Raw genomic sequence first — 18,857 nt, forward strand, 5'->3', positions numbered from 1 at the left:
TTAGCACTTGTCAGCAGTTGTAAACTGCTCAGAGTCCTAAACCAGCAAGCAACAGGTCAGAAGAAATAAGAGGAAGCCGGCAAAACGTTTGGGGATAACCCTCAAAATAGATCCAGGTCCAACTAGTGTGAAGGCTGCCAGTACCAAATCCCAGATTTTTTTATTAAGGACATGCCCAACCCATTCTTTAGTCATCTCCTACTTACCTGAATCACTGTTACACCATTTCGGCAAAAAAAAAGAAATCTTGACTTGCCTTTAAGCTGCCTGTATCACAAAGTTTGTTAGAAATATAAGACATTGAGGGATTTTGTCTTTTTCCTTTGCAATGATGCATATGCAACAGGTAAATACCTCTGAGACTAATGCTAAATATATTTACATCCTGTAAGAATTGCAGTTGTTTGCATTATATCCATGAAGATTGCATTTTCTTCTGCATGTTTGTACACCCTTCAGCCTTCACACATCACACCACATTCCTCTGTAACTATAGTTATAATGCCTGGGAAATCTTCAAACAACATATTCCCCATGAGTCCATCTTCTTTATCTATAGAAGCAAGAGTAATCCCAGACCAGTCCAGTGTCTGTGTCAGCATTGTTATCTGTGCTACGAAACAGGAAAACTCTGTATCTCAATCAATCTAAAGTGGCAAGATTAAATCAGTCTCTGTCCCAAGTGTCATTTATTTTTTTTACATCACGGAGCTTCCAGGTGTCATGCAGAATTCTATTACAAAAAACAATTTGATGGACAGAATGTAGATCAATGTCTTACATTCACCCCAGTACAAGGATCTGGGCCTAAATCCATCGTTTTTTACACTCCAGACCACCCTGGGACAGATAATGGCTTTATGCAAATCAGCTCTGACCCTGTGCCCCATGGGAACAGTCCAGTCCGAACTACAACAGCCATATCTTTCCCAGACCGGAATCAAGCATCCGAGGACCGGACCGGTTTCGAGGTAACACCTCTCATCAGCCCGGCTAGCTTGACTCCAGTGGTGTGGAGGCTCTGGGACCCACGTCTGAGCTACCCCAGTACACTCAGGGAGAAAATTACAAAAAACAATTTGATGGACAGAATGTAGATCAATGTCTTACATTTACCCCAGTACAAGGATCTGGGCCTAAATCCATCGTTTTTTGCACTCCACACCACCCTGGGACAGATAATGGCTTTATGCAAATCAGCTCTGACCCTGTGCCCCATGGGAACAGTCCAGTCCGAACTACAACAGCCATATCTTTCCCAGACCGGAATCAAGCATCCGAGGACCGGACCGGTTTCGAGGTAACACCTCTCATCAGCCCGGCTAGCTTGACTCCAGTGGTGTGGAGGCTCTGGGACCCACGTCTGAGCTACCCCAGTACACTCAGGGAGAAAATTACAAAAAACAATTTGATGGACAGAATGTAGATCAATGTCTTACATTCACCCCAGTACAAGGATCTGGGCCTAAATCCATCGTTTTTTGCACTCCACACCACCCTGGGACAGATAATGGCTTTATGCAAATCAGCTCTGACCCTGTGCCCCATGGGAACAGTCCAGTCCGAACTACAACAGCCATATCTTTCCCAGACCGGAATCCAGCATCCGAGGACCGGACCGGTTTCGAGGTAACACCTCTCATCAGCCCGGCTAGCTTGACTCCAGTGGTGTGGAGGCTCTGGGACCCACGTCTGAGCTACCCCAGTACACTCAGGGAGAAAATTACAAAAAACAATTTGATGGACAGAATGTAGATCAATGTCTTACATTCACCCCAGTACAAGGATCTGGGCCTAAATCCATCGTTTTTTGCACTCCACACCACCCTGGGACAGATAATGGCTTTATGCAAATCAGCTCTGACCCTGTGCCCCATGGGAACAGTCCAGTCCGAACTACAACAGCCATATCTTTCCCAGACCGGAATCAAGCATCCGAGGACCGGACCGGTTTCGAGGTAACACCTCTCATCAGCCCGGCTAGCTTGACTCCAGTGGTGTGGAGGCTCTGGGACCCACGTCTGAGCTACCCCAGTACACTCAGGGAGAAAATTACAAAAAACAATTTGATGGACAGAATGTAGATCAATGTCTTACATTCACCCCAGTACAAGGATCTGGGCCTAAATCCATCGTTTTTTGCACTCCACACCACCCTGGGACAGATAATGGCTTTATGCAAATCAGCTCTGACCCTGTGCCCCATGGGAACAGTCCAGTCCGAACTACAACAGCCATATCTTTCCCAGACCGGAATCAAGCATCCGAGGACCGGACCGGTTTCGAGGTAACACCTCTCATCAGCCCGGCTAGCTTGACTCCAGTGGTGTGGAGGCTCTGGGACCCACGTCTGAGCTACCCCAGTACACTCAGGGAGAAAATTACAAAAAACAATTTGATGGACAGAATGTAGATCAATGTCTTACATTCACCCCAGTACAAGGATCTGGGCCTAAATCCATCATTCTTTGCACTCCACACCACCCTGGGACAGATAATGGCTTTATGCAAATCAGCTCTGACCCTGTGCCCCATGGGAACAGTCCAGTCCGAACTACAACAGCCATATCTTTCCCAGACCGGAATCAAGCATCCGAGGACCGGACCGGTTTCGAGGTAACACCTCTCATCAGCCCGGCTAGCTTGACTCCAGTGGTGTGGAGGCTCTGGGACCCACGTCTGAGCTACCCCAGTACACTCGGGGAGAAAATTACAAAAAACAATTTGATGGACAGAATGTAGATCAATGTCTTACATTCACCCCAGTACAAGGATCTGGGCCTAAATCCATCGTTTTTTGCACTCCACACCACCCTGGGACAGATAATGGCTTTATGCAAATCAGCTCTGACCCTGTGCCCCATGGGAACAGTCCAGTCCGAACTACAACAGCCATATCTTTCCCAGACCGGAATCAAGCATCCGAGGACCGGACCGGTTTCGAGGTAACACCTCTCATCAGCCCGGCTAGCTTGACTCCAGTGGTGTGGAGGCTCTGGGACCCACGTCTGAGCTACCCCAGTACACTCGGGGAGAAAATTACAAAAAACAATTTGATGGACAGAATGTAGATCAATGTCTTACATTCACCCCAGTACAAGGATCTGGGCCTAAATCCATCGTTTTTTGCACTCCACACCACCCTGGGACAGATAATGGCTTTATGCAAATCAGCTCTGACCCTGTGCCCCATGGGAACAGTCCAGTCCGAACTACAACAGCCATATCTTTCCCAGACCGGAATCAAGCATCCGAGGACCGAATGCAGAATTCTATGGTAAACACAAAGGGGTGCAGTGCTGATCCAAATGTCATCTCTATATATACTTTTTCCACATAGTTCCTCAGTTCCCCCATTAAGTTCTAATTCTGGTCCCTTGAATCTTATTAAAGAGAGCAGCCCTCCCCTGACCCTAAGAAATACTATTTTCCTGTTGCATTCCCATATCATTCCATTATGCACAGCGATCAATCCTTGGTTTGGTTTCTCTTCTTTAACCCGTTCTGTGCTCATGATGAGCTCAGCTCGTCATGAGGCACAATGCTCAGGTGCTCATGACAAGCTGAGCTCGTCATGGCCCGTGGAACGCTCAAACGCGGGGATAATTCCCCTGCTGTGCTGAACGTTCCATGAAAACGGGTGCGACCGTAACGAGCTCAGCTCGTCATGAGCACCTGAGCACTGTGCCTCCTGACGAGCTGAGCTCGTCATGAGCATGGGGTCGCTGTGCGCACCCCCCGCCCCCCAGCACAGCGGGGGGCGCATGCAAGGGGCTAAAGAAGAATATTGGGGATAAAATATTGGTACATTTTGTCTGACAAAAATTCTGTGTCCCAGATATTGTTTATAAAATAACAATTAGGAAATCATTATTTAAAGTATAGAACTGATTGGCAGGGCTGAACTGAGAACCCAAAGCTGCTCGGCTAATTATGTCAGTCCATCCCCCGTATGGTGTGTAGTGAGTGAGCAAGACTGACCACCACAAGGGGGAGAAGGGCTCTACTCCCCCCAAGAACATTTGAGGAAAATGTCAAAAATGGTGCATTCTAAAACACATTTTTTAATATATAACCATTGTATTAGCTTTCAAAGCATAGTAAATGATGACCTTACAGTGCCCAGTCATACCAACAGACATTCTTATGGAAAGCAAATATAATAAGATCTCAAGCATGAAACATGAATTTAAATATAATATAAGTGCACATATTCACTGTTAAGCATAGCCAAAAAGTTGAGAACACAATGAAAGACCATTTTGAGGGATGTTAGCATCCTCCAGCTCAATAAGCGCCAGGGCAGGACGACTCTATTGTTGGTGGCACCCAGTTCCACAGTATTTTTGGGCATCCACCAATCATCTTTTCTTCCATAGATTCCCTTATCATCACTCTTCAACAGCGTCTCTCATCTCTCCATAGCCCCTCACATGTATTTCATTTGTTTTATGGCATCTCTCATATCATTGTAAGGTGTCGTAGCACTTTACATCACACACTCATACAGAGATAATGAATCATACATGTGCAAATCAGTGTATAGAAAATGCTACATAAGGCAAAGGTGGCTACAAAGTGTAGGATTCAAATGTCATCCATGCTCATAGGCATTTGTAAGAGTGCTTGATCTTGAGAAGATCTTGAGAAGTTCATCCAATCAAGCCCTTGCCGCAATTCCGCGCATCAATAGAACCACCATGGGAGGAAGATCTTTCTCCTACTTAGCGGCCAAAACCTGGAATTCTCTCCCCACTCCCCTCCGCCTTACACAGAACCACCTCTCCTTTAGAAAGCAGCTAAAAACCTGGCTATTCGACAAATAATGCACCCACCTTCCCCCAAGCGCCTTGAAACCCTCTGGGTGAGTAGTGCGCTATACAAATTACTGAACTTGAACTAGAAGCAGAAACTCAGGACTCAAAACGTTAAACAGAGGTTAGGGTTGGCTTTAATAACAATCATTTATTTCTACCCAAGCAAACCCTTTTCAGCAATATTTCAATAATGAAAGCCTGAGAAAAAACATACCTTTCTAACCTGTATCTTGCAATGTGCATGACCATCAAAGGTGATATGAAAATTGAAATCAATGCTGCTGGAATGAACCAGCTTTTTTATGGGGCAATGCTCAAACTCATTTTGAATGGGCTGAAGTAATCATCTTAATTAAACAAATATGTTGTACAGAACCGAGTGTGGTATCAATCCATTAATATTTATTCAGCAGAAAAAACACAACCATAAAACATACAGCATAAACCAAAACATCAATAAAACATTTTACATTAACACTGCAAATTCATAACCAAGTTTAAAACAGACTTTATCTTTTTTATTAGTTTACAAAGTTGTATTTCCAATTAAAACAAATCATTCTATATTCAATCTATTGAATAAGATATCTCCAAAAACTGACAATATCTTTTGATGCTGCAGAACATGATGATAAAATCCATATTAAAATAAGCATACTAAAATAACCTAATCCATCTATGCCGAAGTTTTATATAATCCTCCAGATAACAAAGCCCAATCTCCATGTGAAATACATAAGTGGAGCAAGAAACAAGCACAGGTATCAGCCTATTGTAGATCTGATGTACATCCAAGTCTTCAAATGCCTGCACCATATGTGGCCATTAATACACACGTGCTTCTTTACATTTCCACTAACTCCTTCATCGGTTGTGTACCTAACCTGGAGGCAAATTCATATATAATTTCAATCAATCTTCAAAATTACCTTTTCCTTATGTTAAACAAGTGATTCTAAGTACATGCCCAGTCCAAATGGAGACTTAAATTACAAAAAGTCTTAAACCCTATTGATACTAACTTCATTGATTAGGCAGGTTCTTGTGTTTTTTGCCTGGCTGTAATCAACGCAAACAATGGAATATTCTTGAGACTCTTCACAACTAGACATTATGGCATATTCATAGTCATCTACATAGTCCTATTCAAAACTGTCCCATGAATTTGTTTCCATCAAATGGTAAATGTCATTTATCCTGAAAATTTCCATTAAAGCGTTTAGATGAAATGGTTTCTCAGTAATGGTATTCCAGTAAATATTTTTTTCTATGAAATCACATACAACAGAGAATGATGTATGTGAATTCATGGAATCACGGAAAATGAGAAACCACATTTGAGGAAACCAAATCATGGAATACCAATTTTAAGGAAAGACAAATTTAAGGAAATACAAATGAATCGAATATTAAAGGAAACATTTTAAGAGAGATAATGTTAATGAAACATCTGAAATCACACCCATGGGTGGAGATTAGGGGTAGAGAGGGTTTTTTGGGTTCAAAGATGAGTGATGTTTAGCGCAATTTATGTTTTTTTAGAGGTTTTAGAATTCAAGGATGGGTAGAGTTTAGAAGTGGGAGGGATTTATTTTTTAGGGATCATGCTTAGGTGGAGTTTAGGGTGGTGAGGATGATTAGAGTTTTGAGAGGTTTTTAGGATTCAGGGATGGATGGCATGTAGAGGTATTGTTTTTTTAGGTTTTACAAATGGGTGGAGTTTATGGCTGGTGAGTGTTTTTAAGGTTCAGTGAAGGATATAGTTTAGGAGTGGGGTAGGGTTTTTAGTGTTCAGAATTGTGTGGAGTTTAGGGTAGTGTGGTGTTTAAAGTGTTCAGGGTAGTTGGAGTTTATTTGTAGAAAGCGGTTTTAGGGTTGAGTGGTGCAGGTGTTTAGGGGTGGCGAGTGATTTTAGGGTCTTGAATGGGTGTTTTTCACAGGTAGTGAGTTTTTTTAGGGTTCAGGGATGAGTGGAATTTAGAGGTGGGGCAAAAATGTAAGGGATCAGGGATGGGTGGGATGTAGGCATAGAAAAGGGTTTTTAGGGTTCAGAAAAGAGTGGAGATTGGCAGTAGTGAGAGGGTTTTAGGTTTAGAGTTTAGGAGTAGAAAGGGCTTTAAGGGTTCAGGGATAGGTGGAGCTTAGGGGTCAGAGATAGGTGTCATTTATGTGTTGGGAGGCATTCTTAGGAGGCAGAGATAGATGGTGTTTAGGGGTGGTAGAAAATCAGTTAATTTAAAGCATCCAAAGTACTTGCATGACAATGTAAAAGATATAAACTTGAAATAATGTGCCCTGCCATGAAGGATTGAAATACATACCGTTGAAAATAATTTTTTGAAAGTAAGTCCTGCAACCATTTCATTTACACCTTAAAAATAAGTATGCAGAAGCTTCCCCAAAATGATTTTTCATGAATTGATTACAATCAAATGGTAAATGTCATTCATCCTAAACATTTCCATAAAAACGTTTGGATGAAATGGTTTCTCAGTAATGGGAGTCCAGTAAATCATTTTCTATTAAATCGCATACACCCATCTGAGAAAAAAATAAGTTAATCTCCACATGTGAATAAATATATTTACCTCTCATTCTGGACTCTACTGGATAAGCTGATCTTTTTTTTACTTAGTCTCAGCATGGTGCAGTGTGAATTAGGCTGTGGTGAGAGTATGAATAGTCCACATGTCTCCTTTTTGCTGTCCTGAGGGACATAGCTCCCCACTGAGGTGTGCTTAAAATTACAATTTGCCAAAATGCTGGTCTTTTCTTCAGGCAAACAAATGTTTCAAAGAGACCCGCAAGATTCAGTAAACTGGGTATGAGCTGATGCATTCCAAATACATTGTAACTTTGGATTTAGGTTTGGTCTGTCAAAGGCAAACAAGGGGATGTTTGATGTTCAGTAGAAAATGCAGATGTGCTGCCATTTGTGCCAAAGGGGTGGCTAGAGGCATCTCTGTTAGATGCCAGGCATTTTATTTATATTTACTTTATCTAAGATTGTTATAGAGGACTTGTCATTTCACAGCAGCACAAATTCATATAGTTTGTCTTCCTCTCTGCTGAATCATGTAGTATGAGACAAGTTCCATGACTTTGCATTCGATGGTAATATACTATTCCTTTATTTTTAACACTTTGTTGTTTTGTGGTATAAGACAGTCGAATTGACAGCCAAACCACAATGAGGCCACATTGTTAGCATTTACACTGGAATTACCCAAGAAGCTCCTTAGGCAGTGTTATGTGCCATCTACTGTGGCACTTACAAATGCCATTGATGTCTATCAGTAGGAAAAAAATAGAAATATCCTGGTTTCATAATGGGGTCTGGTGCCTCACCAGTATCGGTACTAAAGCGGAATTAGTATAAATAGGCATATGTGACTGAATGTGAGAAGTTGGCCTGGCATATGCAGTCCACCAGTTATAGTGGGCACCTTATGCCAGTCCAAACAGCCCCTTAGAGGTGTCTATAATCTCATGACTGACCAAATGAAAGGAGAACCACACCAGGTACATATATATATATATATATATATATATATATATATATATATATATATATATATATATATATATATATATATATATATATATATTATATGTATTTATTATAAACACACGCTACTAGTCTCTTTATGAGCCTAGAGGTAAAAGCACATACGTTACACTTAATATCACCCAGTAAATTAGCACAATATACTTTGAGCCCTAGGGGCGTACCAAACCATATATTAAGAAAGTGGTATAAGAACCACGACTTGACTAGACACGAGGCCTAGAGCCTGGAGAATCGCTGAGCCCACAAGGACCCACCCAAGGTAGTAACAAAACGAACAATGCCGCGAATCACTGTTAGCCTCTATGGGGAAAGTCTCGGTTCGAAATTTAAAGATTACGGACACTTAGGAGAGGACTTTGAGCAAACCCCTTTATTCTTAAGGGGTTCTAGGGCCAGCACCCACAGGAGCACTGGAGTACTTGAGTTACCTCACCCAGGGAAGCCGGGTGCATAGGTGTCTTTTGGTGTCAGGAATCATTGTTGTTTTCTATGGTGATCTGCTGCAAAGTGCTGCTGCCGCTGAAGTGGAAAGTGTCCGGTGTGATCCAAGCCTGGATTGAAGATGAGAAGAACCAGAAAGCAGGGGGGACAAAGTCTGGGTCACTTGCCAGTGACCAGGGGCACAATAGTCGAATGCCCACCGATGTCGGGTGATTTCAGGTGAAAGAGGTGAAGCTTGACTCTTCAGCCACGTGGATCAGGAGGTGTTGACGAAGATCAGGAGCTGGATTCGAGCTGGTCCACGAAGGATGTCGAGTGCTGTGCTGTTGATTACCAGATTGGGCCCAACAATCCTTGGCACCAGCAACCCACGCAGAAAGTAAAGAAATGCTTTGGTGTGGACCAGCAAGTTCTGAGGGACTCACCACTTGGTGGGAAGTCAGGGCCTATCTGGAGCAACCAGGGAAGCCCAAGGAAAATTAGAGTTGCCTTAACAGGGACCCACCAGTCGACTGACTAGGGTTCACAAAGGAGCCTCGAGTGGAAATGCCAGAAGCAAGCTCATGGAACACTTGTGGAGTGTAGGCCCACAATCTTCAGTGCAAAAGGTGCCTTGGGCTACAAGTAAACCAACGCACAGCCTCAAAGAGCATTGAGAAGCGGATGCACTTGCAAATGTGTGCGGTGTCCAGGAGTTCCGGTTCCACATCACTCACGAGGGCTGCGGGTCTCAGCTTTGCTGGGGACTCGAGTCGTCCTCTGAGATGTCTGGAAATCCTCTTCCTGGGCTGCAAATACTTCGGAGTCCGGTGGGAGCTTCAGAGATGCAGATCGGCAAATGCTTCATTGGTGTCTTCCAAACAGGAATGTCACTCCTTGACCACAAGGGAGATTATTCTGTCCTCTAGTCTTGAGTAGAGCATTGAAGTTCCAGGATTCAGTTTCAGTTTCATCCAGGTGTAGTCTAAAGTTTTGTAGTCAGGGGTTCCTTTCTAATACCCAAGGAAGGGATTGGACTTACTCTGGGGACCCACCTGTGGGAGGGTTTGGAAAGAGGGGTGGCTACACCCATTTCCTTTGTCCAGTTTCGCACCAGAGAGGGGCTGGTAGCCCCTACTACCGGTTTGAACTGGGCTATTCACAGGGACACCAAATGTGCCCCCAGTGCAGACTTCAAAGCACTCTGAGTGCACCGACCTGGCCCCAATACACTAAAGCCTGTCTGGGAGGTGGTTACACCCCCCTGTGATTGGAAACCTATTGTCCAGGCCTCCCCTGCAGTTTCATCCAGCAGCAGGAGGCCAGGCTCGTGTCTGTGGCTGCAGCATCCATTTTGTGATGCCAGAGCTCTTTAAACTTGGTACAGGGTATACTGGTGTGGACATGTTCCCGTGCAGCCATTACAAAGTTAGCATTTACCTAAAAGTTATAATGCACTTAAGAGTATATGGTCTGGCTGCATCACAGAACAGCCCCAGAGAATTGGTTCCAAAGGCTGCAGAGGGGCCCTGCTCATGCATGGGCACCCTCTCACACAAAACCAAGCACCCTTCCTTCAGGACTGATAAGGCCTGCCATAGGGGTGACTGATAGGTTTCTAGGTGCAGTGTTTTAAGGTAGATATAGGTAACCTATATCTTGGTAAGGGGTGCATGCACCACCTTGCCCAGGCTGCCGTAGCAGTCCTGTGGTGTTATTTTGGAAGGCTTCCCAGGGGTGGCATAATACATGCTGCAGTCCCTGATAGGCCTCTGGAGTACCTTTGCCCTTAGTACCTGGTGTACCATATACTAGGGACTCACAAGGGTACCCCAGTAACCAAACTGGAGTGTACCTAAGTACTTGCAATCAATTTAGAGAGGAAGCAGCTAGGGTGGTGTCCTGAATATGAGGGCCCCAGCCAGGTTAAAGTAAAAAACAGTGAAACATCAGCAAAAAGTTGGGGTACCCAAAGTAAGCAGATCCTATTCCTCTACACTCAACTATCAAAATACTGCTATTTGTACCTAGCCGGCCTTCTTTGGGGTAGCATTATAAGACTAGTTAGCTAGATTGAGAACAAACTCTATACCTGACAAAATGTTATAATTAACTCCATGTTACCTGGTGAGTGAGCGTAATGAGTAATCCTGTTTGCAGACAGGGCACAACCTAAAGAAAAGGTAAAATCAGTGGGTCCAAAGTGTGCTAATTACCACACAATTTCTGACCACATCAATAAATCAATCAAAGCATTTATATAGCGCACTACTCACCCACAGGGTCTCAAGGCGCTGGGGGAGGGGGGATCCGCTACTGCTCGAACAACCAGGTCTTGAGTTGCTTCCTGAAGGCGAGGTGGTCCTGGGTCAGGCGGAGGTGGGTCGGGAGGTGGGTCGGGAGCCAAGTATTTTCAAAGAAGCACATTCAGCTATAAAAACAGCCCCATGACCCAGCTTGTTTTCAGCAGGATATTTTAGAATTCCAAAATGGTCTTTTTAGCTATGGTTGGGTCCTTTGGCACCATATACAAACCTGTAACTTAAAACATTGCATGCACCAATTATTTCTTGTCATTAACTGCAATAATTAAGATGGAATCATTGAAATTGTTTTAATTTAATATACATTGTTTCGTAGCCACTGGCAGATGGCGCTTCCAATCCCTCCTTGCATGAGAATTCGAAGCGAACTCCACTGCCCAACCAAGTGACGGACAGCTCAAGCGTCAGCAGTGATGGATCTCTCAGTCAGGGAGACAAAGATGATTGCAGTTCTTCTACAACAGTCCATTCAGCAACCAGCGATGACCGCTTCTATGAGAGAACATTTGTCAAGGTGTCCTCTTTCCCTGACTTGCTGACATGTGATAGGTAAAGAGCTTAAAGAACATTTAAGTCACTATTAATGTCAATTAATTACATAATTTCTCTTGTGATTGAAATGTGTAATTGCCTGTTGGAATCTCCTCTCCCTGTTTAAGTCTGCTTTTTTACTATTGTCCACGTACTGTGCTTGAAGGACTGCATTTACTCAATACTGATTCAGAAAAGCTAATGAAGTGAATCAAGGTGTCCATTTCCTGCTTACACATGCATATTGCCCAGTGGCACATTTTTTGTTTGGTCTCAGTGGCAGCACACAGCAGTTCCGTGGACAAAATAGGATGTTTCTAGGAATGACTATAGTTACATGTTGCTGTGGAAAACTATTGCAGTGCAGGGAAAGATTAAAAACACCTTCCACTTGTATTCAATCGGGGAGAAAGAGAGTCCCTCATCTGTCATGTACAGGTTGGTGAAAAAAGAAGTAAAGAGAATCTGTTTGGCGACAGCCTATGAGCAGAGCTTCTTTGACATGGCACATGCCCCCTTACACAAGGCACCGAAGAGCTTGCCCTACATGGTCAATAGCCTTCCTTCCACCTGAGAACATTCCAACTTGGTTACCATCCTCCATGGATATGCTAAGAGCTAATGTGACATGGCTGCCAGACGTTCCCTCTCTAGAGATACTGAAATACTACCATAGAACAGAGCATCCATGGTGCTCACCTACCCTTGTGCCATTGCCATAGGGCGTGGAGCATCTTTCCGCATCAACTCAGCTCATAAATGTAGAGGTCACAGTAGCTACTCCAGGCCAATAGGTATAGAGGAAGAAGCCCCCTGAGTGCATCTACTGTGATCAACAACCTGTTACCAGGGACAGAAGGAGATTCACAGCTGGGAGGATGCTGTTACACCACATCCCAGATTCTAGTGAGCCATATGCAGCAGGGAGTGGCTTTAATGGCCCCATGCATGCTTCTCTGTCCCTCTACATCCATTTTCTGGTTTCTACCTTCTATTCTGCAGACCCTCTGTAACCCCCCAGTACTCCCACAAGTCACTCTATGTGCCCCTCATCCCTTTGCAGTGAGTGAGTTGCTCTTTGTAACAGCAGAGGTGCCACCGGTGAGGATTGTGCATGTTGACCCAAGACCTGTAGGGTTTGGTGTACTCAAGTAAGTGGAGAGTTGGCAAGGTTTCAGTGATTACACTAACGTAGCATGGCATAATGGAGTGAATCTCATATAGGTGATGCTTGGCTAAGCAAATGTCTTCAAAGGGGTTTGAAGATGTGTGTTTTTCATTTCTTTATAAAGTTATTGGCTCTGTGCTCTTGTCATTGTGAAGTGTTCACCCACTCCTTTCATTTAATGACACTCAAGAGCCTTGTTAGTTATACGAGTTGGTCTGTATATGATTGGCAAAATCTATCATCATAAATGCCGTGACTTTATAAATGATATGACCTATGCAGCTCACTGGACAACTTCACCCATTGCAAAGATCTACCTGCACCCTCATGATCACCAGTTTAACTGCTGAGGATAAACACAACTGTTTTTGGAGAAAATGAGGGTCAAATTGTGGTGGAGGCATGGTGACTTCCATTGTTTCCAATAGCACTCGAGGGAACAAAGCAAGAGTGTACAAGGCTGAGAGTGGGCCACTAATATTTCTTAATCTAGTTAGCTAACCGGCTGCTAGACTGCTGTATTTGGCAAGGTCTATAGAGCAAACAAAAATTGATAAAAGTAATCAAAGCAGCGGGGAAGCCTACCAGAACGAAGATGACAGCATGCTGGCTCTGCACTGTAGGTACAGCTCATCAACAATGGGACAATCTCAAGTACAGGCCTAGCGCAGTTCCATGGGCTGGTGGGCAGATCCAGATTACATTCACATTGGTGAGCATTGTCATTATTTGAAGCCGTATGACCAGTCTCAATAAATGCATTCTTACAATTTGAGAGTGCCAGCCAATCCATCCATAGTGATAGTAGGGGCTTGTGTCTACGCACAGGCGCTGCAGGTAATTACTATCGGAGCTACCCTGATGGGAACCTATTCAAACTCAGAAAGTTGAGGGGGCTCCCCAGTAAACTTTATGGATGGGGCCTTCAGACCCCCTCCCCCTCCCATGAGCGGTGTTTCGAAAAATCTGTAAAAACAGATAAGATAAAGACACATGGCAGAGATGGCTTAGCTGCTTTGCTTCAATTTATATTAGAAGATAATTAAAATTAGTTTGTTTTTTAGTCATATATCAATACTGAGGTGATGATCCTGGCAACAGTCAATTGCATTCGGAAATAGGCCTGCAAGTTACTAATGGTGAAATACTATTAATACCAGGTCATTCTTTTGTTACTGAGTATCTAGTTTTAGCAACAGTGGTTTGTTACTTGAGCTATGCCTCCATTGCTGATCAATCACCAGCCATATTCGCTAATGCTTATGTTTAGGCTAGGTTAATCCTTATGGGTAGGTGAGTGAGGATGACTATGCCATTAGTCCGTCTTTTTTAGGTCTCGCTGAGTCAGTGTGCATGCGCTGCTCGGAGAGCCATTTAAAAGCTGCTTTTGGAAGTGCTCCCAAAGCAGCGACCAGCTTACTAGTACGTGCACAAGGATGCACGCTTGCGCGCGTACCTTTGCGTGTTTTAGCGCGTCATCGCAATCACTTTCGCTTTTCAAGCGATCGTGATCTCAGACTTTCGTTTCGAGGGAGGGGGTGGCCAATCAATGGTTTCTACATATTTTAAAACATGTGGTTGTTCCCATTTCATCTAAACTAACTTTAGGAGCTCGGTTGAAATTAAATAAAAACATTTTACTCCTCGACGCTCTTCTTCGTTACTGATGAAAACACAGGGCAAAGAATCTAATTCCCTACACTCTTTCAGGTTGTAAGAACCAAGACAATCATTGAGAAGTTTGTAAACCGACCTGCTGGTCCATTTGCTGCCCCTGCCTCACTTTCACTTTCACCCTCCATTTTGTTTGTTGCAGTTCCCTGGCCCGCCCCTCCTCCCCGCTACCGCCTCCCAGCTGCTGCCCCTCCCACCCTCCGCCCCCTTCAACATCCATTTATGACCAATGCCTCCACGCGCAGCGTCCACGCGCTACGTACACGCCGAAGGTGCGCCAAAGGTAAGCCCGTCTACGCCCGTCCGCGCCGGGACCGCGCCCAGCGCCATACCCCCTGGCCCTCGCATTGCCCAGCCCTCCCGCATTACCTACGACGCCTCCACCCTCCTAGCCCTTAACACCGGCCGCTCCCCCAACTGCGCCCAAGCCGCTCCCGGACACACCCATGGACCTTTCTCATGCTACTCCTGCAAATTCATCGGTACCGTCACCAACTCCGCTACGCTCACACCTCAGATTCCCGAACCTACCCGCCTACAATGCATCCTTCTCAACACCCGATCGGTCCACAGGCACGCCATTGACCTATGGAATCTACTAGACACCATCTCTCCAGACGTCGCCTTCCTAACAGAAACATGGATGAACGCTTCCTCCGCCCCAGACATCACCATCGCCATCCCTGAAGACTATAAGATCACACGCAAGGACCGTACCGGCCACACAGGAGGAGGAATCGCTATCGTCCATAAAAAATCAATCCACATCTCTACCAGCTCAGACGTCAATCTCGCCAACTCTGAACACCTTCACTTCCAGATCCATGTCGACCCCAAGACCACACTCGGAGGCACCCTCCTATACAGACCACCAGGACCCCGCGCACAATTCAGTGAAGACATCACGGACTTCATCACTCCACACGCGCTCCCCTCCAAAGATTACATCCTTCTGGGAGACCTCAACTTTCACCTTGAAAAGAACAACGACCGCAACTCCACCACCCTGCTGGACAACCTCGCCAACCTCGGACTTAAACAACTGGTCACCTCCCCCACCCACATCGCAGGTCATACTCTCGACCCTATCTTCACTTCCAGCAATCACGTCTCCTTCAGCCACACTACGGCTCTCCTTTGGACTGACCACAGCTGCGTACACTTTACCTACAACAAGCCTAAACCCACCAACCACCCCAACCAACTCTGCAAAGAAACTGGAACAAAATCACCATCGACCAGATCTCCTCATCGCTCCTCCTAAACACCCCAGCCTACTCTTCCAACGCAGACCAAGCCACCGCCAACTTCACCCTATGGTTATCCAACAGCGCCGACATCCTAGCACCACTGAAAAAACGTCAAAGCAAACCTGGCAGCAAGAAGGCCTCATGGTTCAACGATGATCTTAAGAAGTCCAAGAAACTCTGCCGCTCCCTTGAAAAGGCCTGGAAAAAAGACCCAACCACTAGCACCAAGGACGCCTTCAAAAACGCCACCCGCATACATCACCAACTAATCCGAAAGGCCAAGAAAACAGCATTCAAGGATCGACTAGATAACAACGCCCACAACAGCAAGGAACTTTTCAACATCGTCAAGGAATTCACCAATCCCTCTGCCAACTCCAATGACATCACCCCCTCTCAAGCCCTCTGCGACTCCCTAGCTTCATTCTTCCACAACAAAATTGCAGACATCCACAACAGCTTCGACAACCAACCCGGAGACCAACCCACCCAACCATATGCTGAACATTCACTACCCTTGAACACCCTTAACGACTGGAACCCAATCTCCACTGAGGACACCATCCGCCTGATGAACTCCATCCACTCAGGATCCCCCACAGACCCATGCCCTCACCACATCTTTAACAAAGCAGACTCCGTCATAGCACCGCACCTCCGAGACGTCATCAACTGCTCCTTCAACTCCGCCACCTTCCCGGAAAGCTGGAAACACGCCGAACTCACCACCCTTCTGAAAAAACCCACAGCGGACCCCACCGAACTCAAAAATTACCGCCCCATCTCACTCCTCCCATTCCCGGCCAAAGTCATCGAGAAAGCTGTCAACAACCAGCTTGCCGCTTTCCTCGAAGCCAACAAATCCCTCGACTCCTCACAATCTGGCTTCCGAGCAAAACACAGCACTGAGACCGCCCTCATCGCAGCAACAGACGACATTCGAACTCTACTGGACAATGGAGACACAGTCGCCCTCATCCTCCTCGACCTCTCTGCAGCCTTCGACACAGTCTGCCACAGCACCCTTTTACAACGCCTCAGAAACATCGGAATACAAGGAAAAGCACTTGAATGGATCACCTCGTTCCTCACCGGAAGAACCCAGAGAGTCCGCCTTCCACCATTCAAGTCCGAGGCCACTGAAGTCATCTGTGGCGTACCACAAGGATCCTCACTCAGTCCCACCCTCTTCAACGTATACATGAGTCCCCTCGCGGCCATCGCCCGCCAACACAACCTCAACATCATCTCCTACGCGGATGACACTCAACTGATCCTTTCACTCACCAATGACCCTAGCACCGCCAAAACTAACCTACACGAAGGAATGAAAGAAGTTGCCGAATGGATGAAACACAGCCGTCTGAAACTGAACTCAGATAAAACAGAAGTCCTCATCTTGGGTACATCCCCCTCTGCATGGGACGACTCTTGGTGGCCGGAAGCCCTTGGAAAAGCACCCATCCCGACAGACCACGCACGGAACCTGGGCGTTATCCTGGATTCTTCACTTTCAATGAACAGTCCGCGCCGTCTCCTCATCCTGCTTCAATATTCTTCGCATGCTCAAAAAAACTTTTCGCTGGATCCCCACCGAAACCAGGAAAACAGTCACCCACGCTCTGGTCACGAGCCGACTGGACTACGGAAACACCCTCTACGCAGGTACTACCGCTAAACTCCAGAAAAAACTCCAACGAATCCAAAACGCCTCAGCCAGGATCATATTAGACATCCCGCGTAACGAACACATCTCTGGTCACCTGAAAAACCTCCACTGGCTACCCGTCAATAAGAGGATCACTTTCCGTCTCCTAACCCACGCACACAAAGCACTCTACGAAATCGGTCCAGAATGCCTCAACTCACGACTGTCCTTCTACACCCCCTCCCGCCAACTACGTTCTTCCAGCCAAGCCCTCGCCACTGTACCTCGCATCAACAAGACCACCATGGGAGGTAGATCCTTCTCATACCTGGCAGCTAAAACATGGAACTCACTTCCCACTTACCTTCGCCTTACCCAGAACCACCTAGCATTCAGAAAGCAACTTAAAACGTGGATATTTGACAGGTAGTCCTCCTCCCCTCCCTAGGTGCCTTGAGACCCTCCGGGTGTGTAGTGTGCTATATAAATTTTATGACTTGACTTGACTTGAGTTTTAGAACCTCAATATGCAACATTCCAAACTGCATATTTTTCTTACTACTAAACATTTATTAGACTCTTAGGTCACATATCTATTGTGCAAGCACTTTGAAACGGACCCAGCGCCAGTTCTGAGACGAATCCACATCTTTCAGTCTTCCCTCCGTGATATTTAAATTTTTTCATGAAGTTATTGTGTACTTGCACTCGCACTGGTACGTGATGGTTCTGGAAATTGCCCTACTATTCTCATATGCACACCAGGCTTCCCTTCCTAATTGTTTCTTTTTCTCAGTGTTTGCTTTACATACCCACCTTGCCAGCATTTTCGGGCCTTAGCTCTCCAGATGCCAGGTATGGACAAGGAGGAAAAAGAGCCATAATATGTTTTAATACCAGCTCCATATCGCAACTGGCGGGTGCAGTAGGCAAGCCTGGCAATCACCCGAACGTATCGGTAGAAGGGGTTAGTCCACAATATTGTTTTACTTTTTCAAATATGTCCAAATGTTCATTTTGCAGCTCAGTTTTTGAAATATGCTTCCTAAATAACCATTGGTTTTACACCCAGTTCAAAACAGAAACTGAATCAATATTTTCATAATTTAGGTTTTGTATGGTGCCCTGGGGCATTCAGTAGCTGAAGCACTGTTTTTCTGATACTGACTGCAATGTAAGTGTGTCTGCTAGAAAAATGAAGCTGTCCTCTCAGTCGAACTCTACCGGGGGATATCTATTTCTCTAGCTTGGCCACTCCAGCTCTGCTCACTACTATTCTGCCTACCCTGTGCCTTGTCCCCAGGCACATTAAAGCTTAAATGTTCCTTTCTTGTTGAAATATAACACCTTTTGCACGGTAATACATAATTTGTCAAAAATAACCATTGATGTTCCACAATCTTTATTTACACTAAGCTCCCCCACCACTAGTATAAACACTGTACTAATAGGCA

General features: G+C 45.2%; 1 protein-coding gene across 1 annotated transcript in view; it reads left to right on the forward strand.

Moving 5' to 3' along the window:
• The window catches only part of EVC (EvC ciliary complex subunit 1), a 609,121-nt gene that overhangs the window by 42,037 nt on the left and 548,227 nt on the right, over positions 1 to 18,857 (forward strand). Inside the window, exon 4 of the mRNA XM_086964104.1 lies at positions 11,449 to 11,681. Coding sequence (XP_086820230.1) covers positions 11,449 to 11,681 — 233 coding nt within the window. The remainder of the gene's footprint in view (positions 1 to 11,448; positions 11,682 to 18,857) is intronic.

The sequence above is a fragment of the Lissotriton vulgaris genome, chromosome 3_2 (assembly GCF_964263255.1).
Source record: "Lissotriton vulgaris chromosome 3_2, aLisVul1.2, whole genome shotgun sequence".
In the NCBI taxonomy this organism is placed as follows: Eukaryota; Metazoa; Chordata; class Amphibia; order Caudata; family Salamandridae; genus Lissotriton; species Lissotriton vulgaris.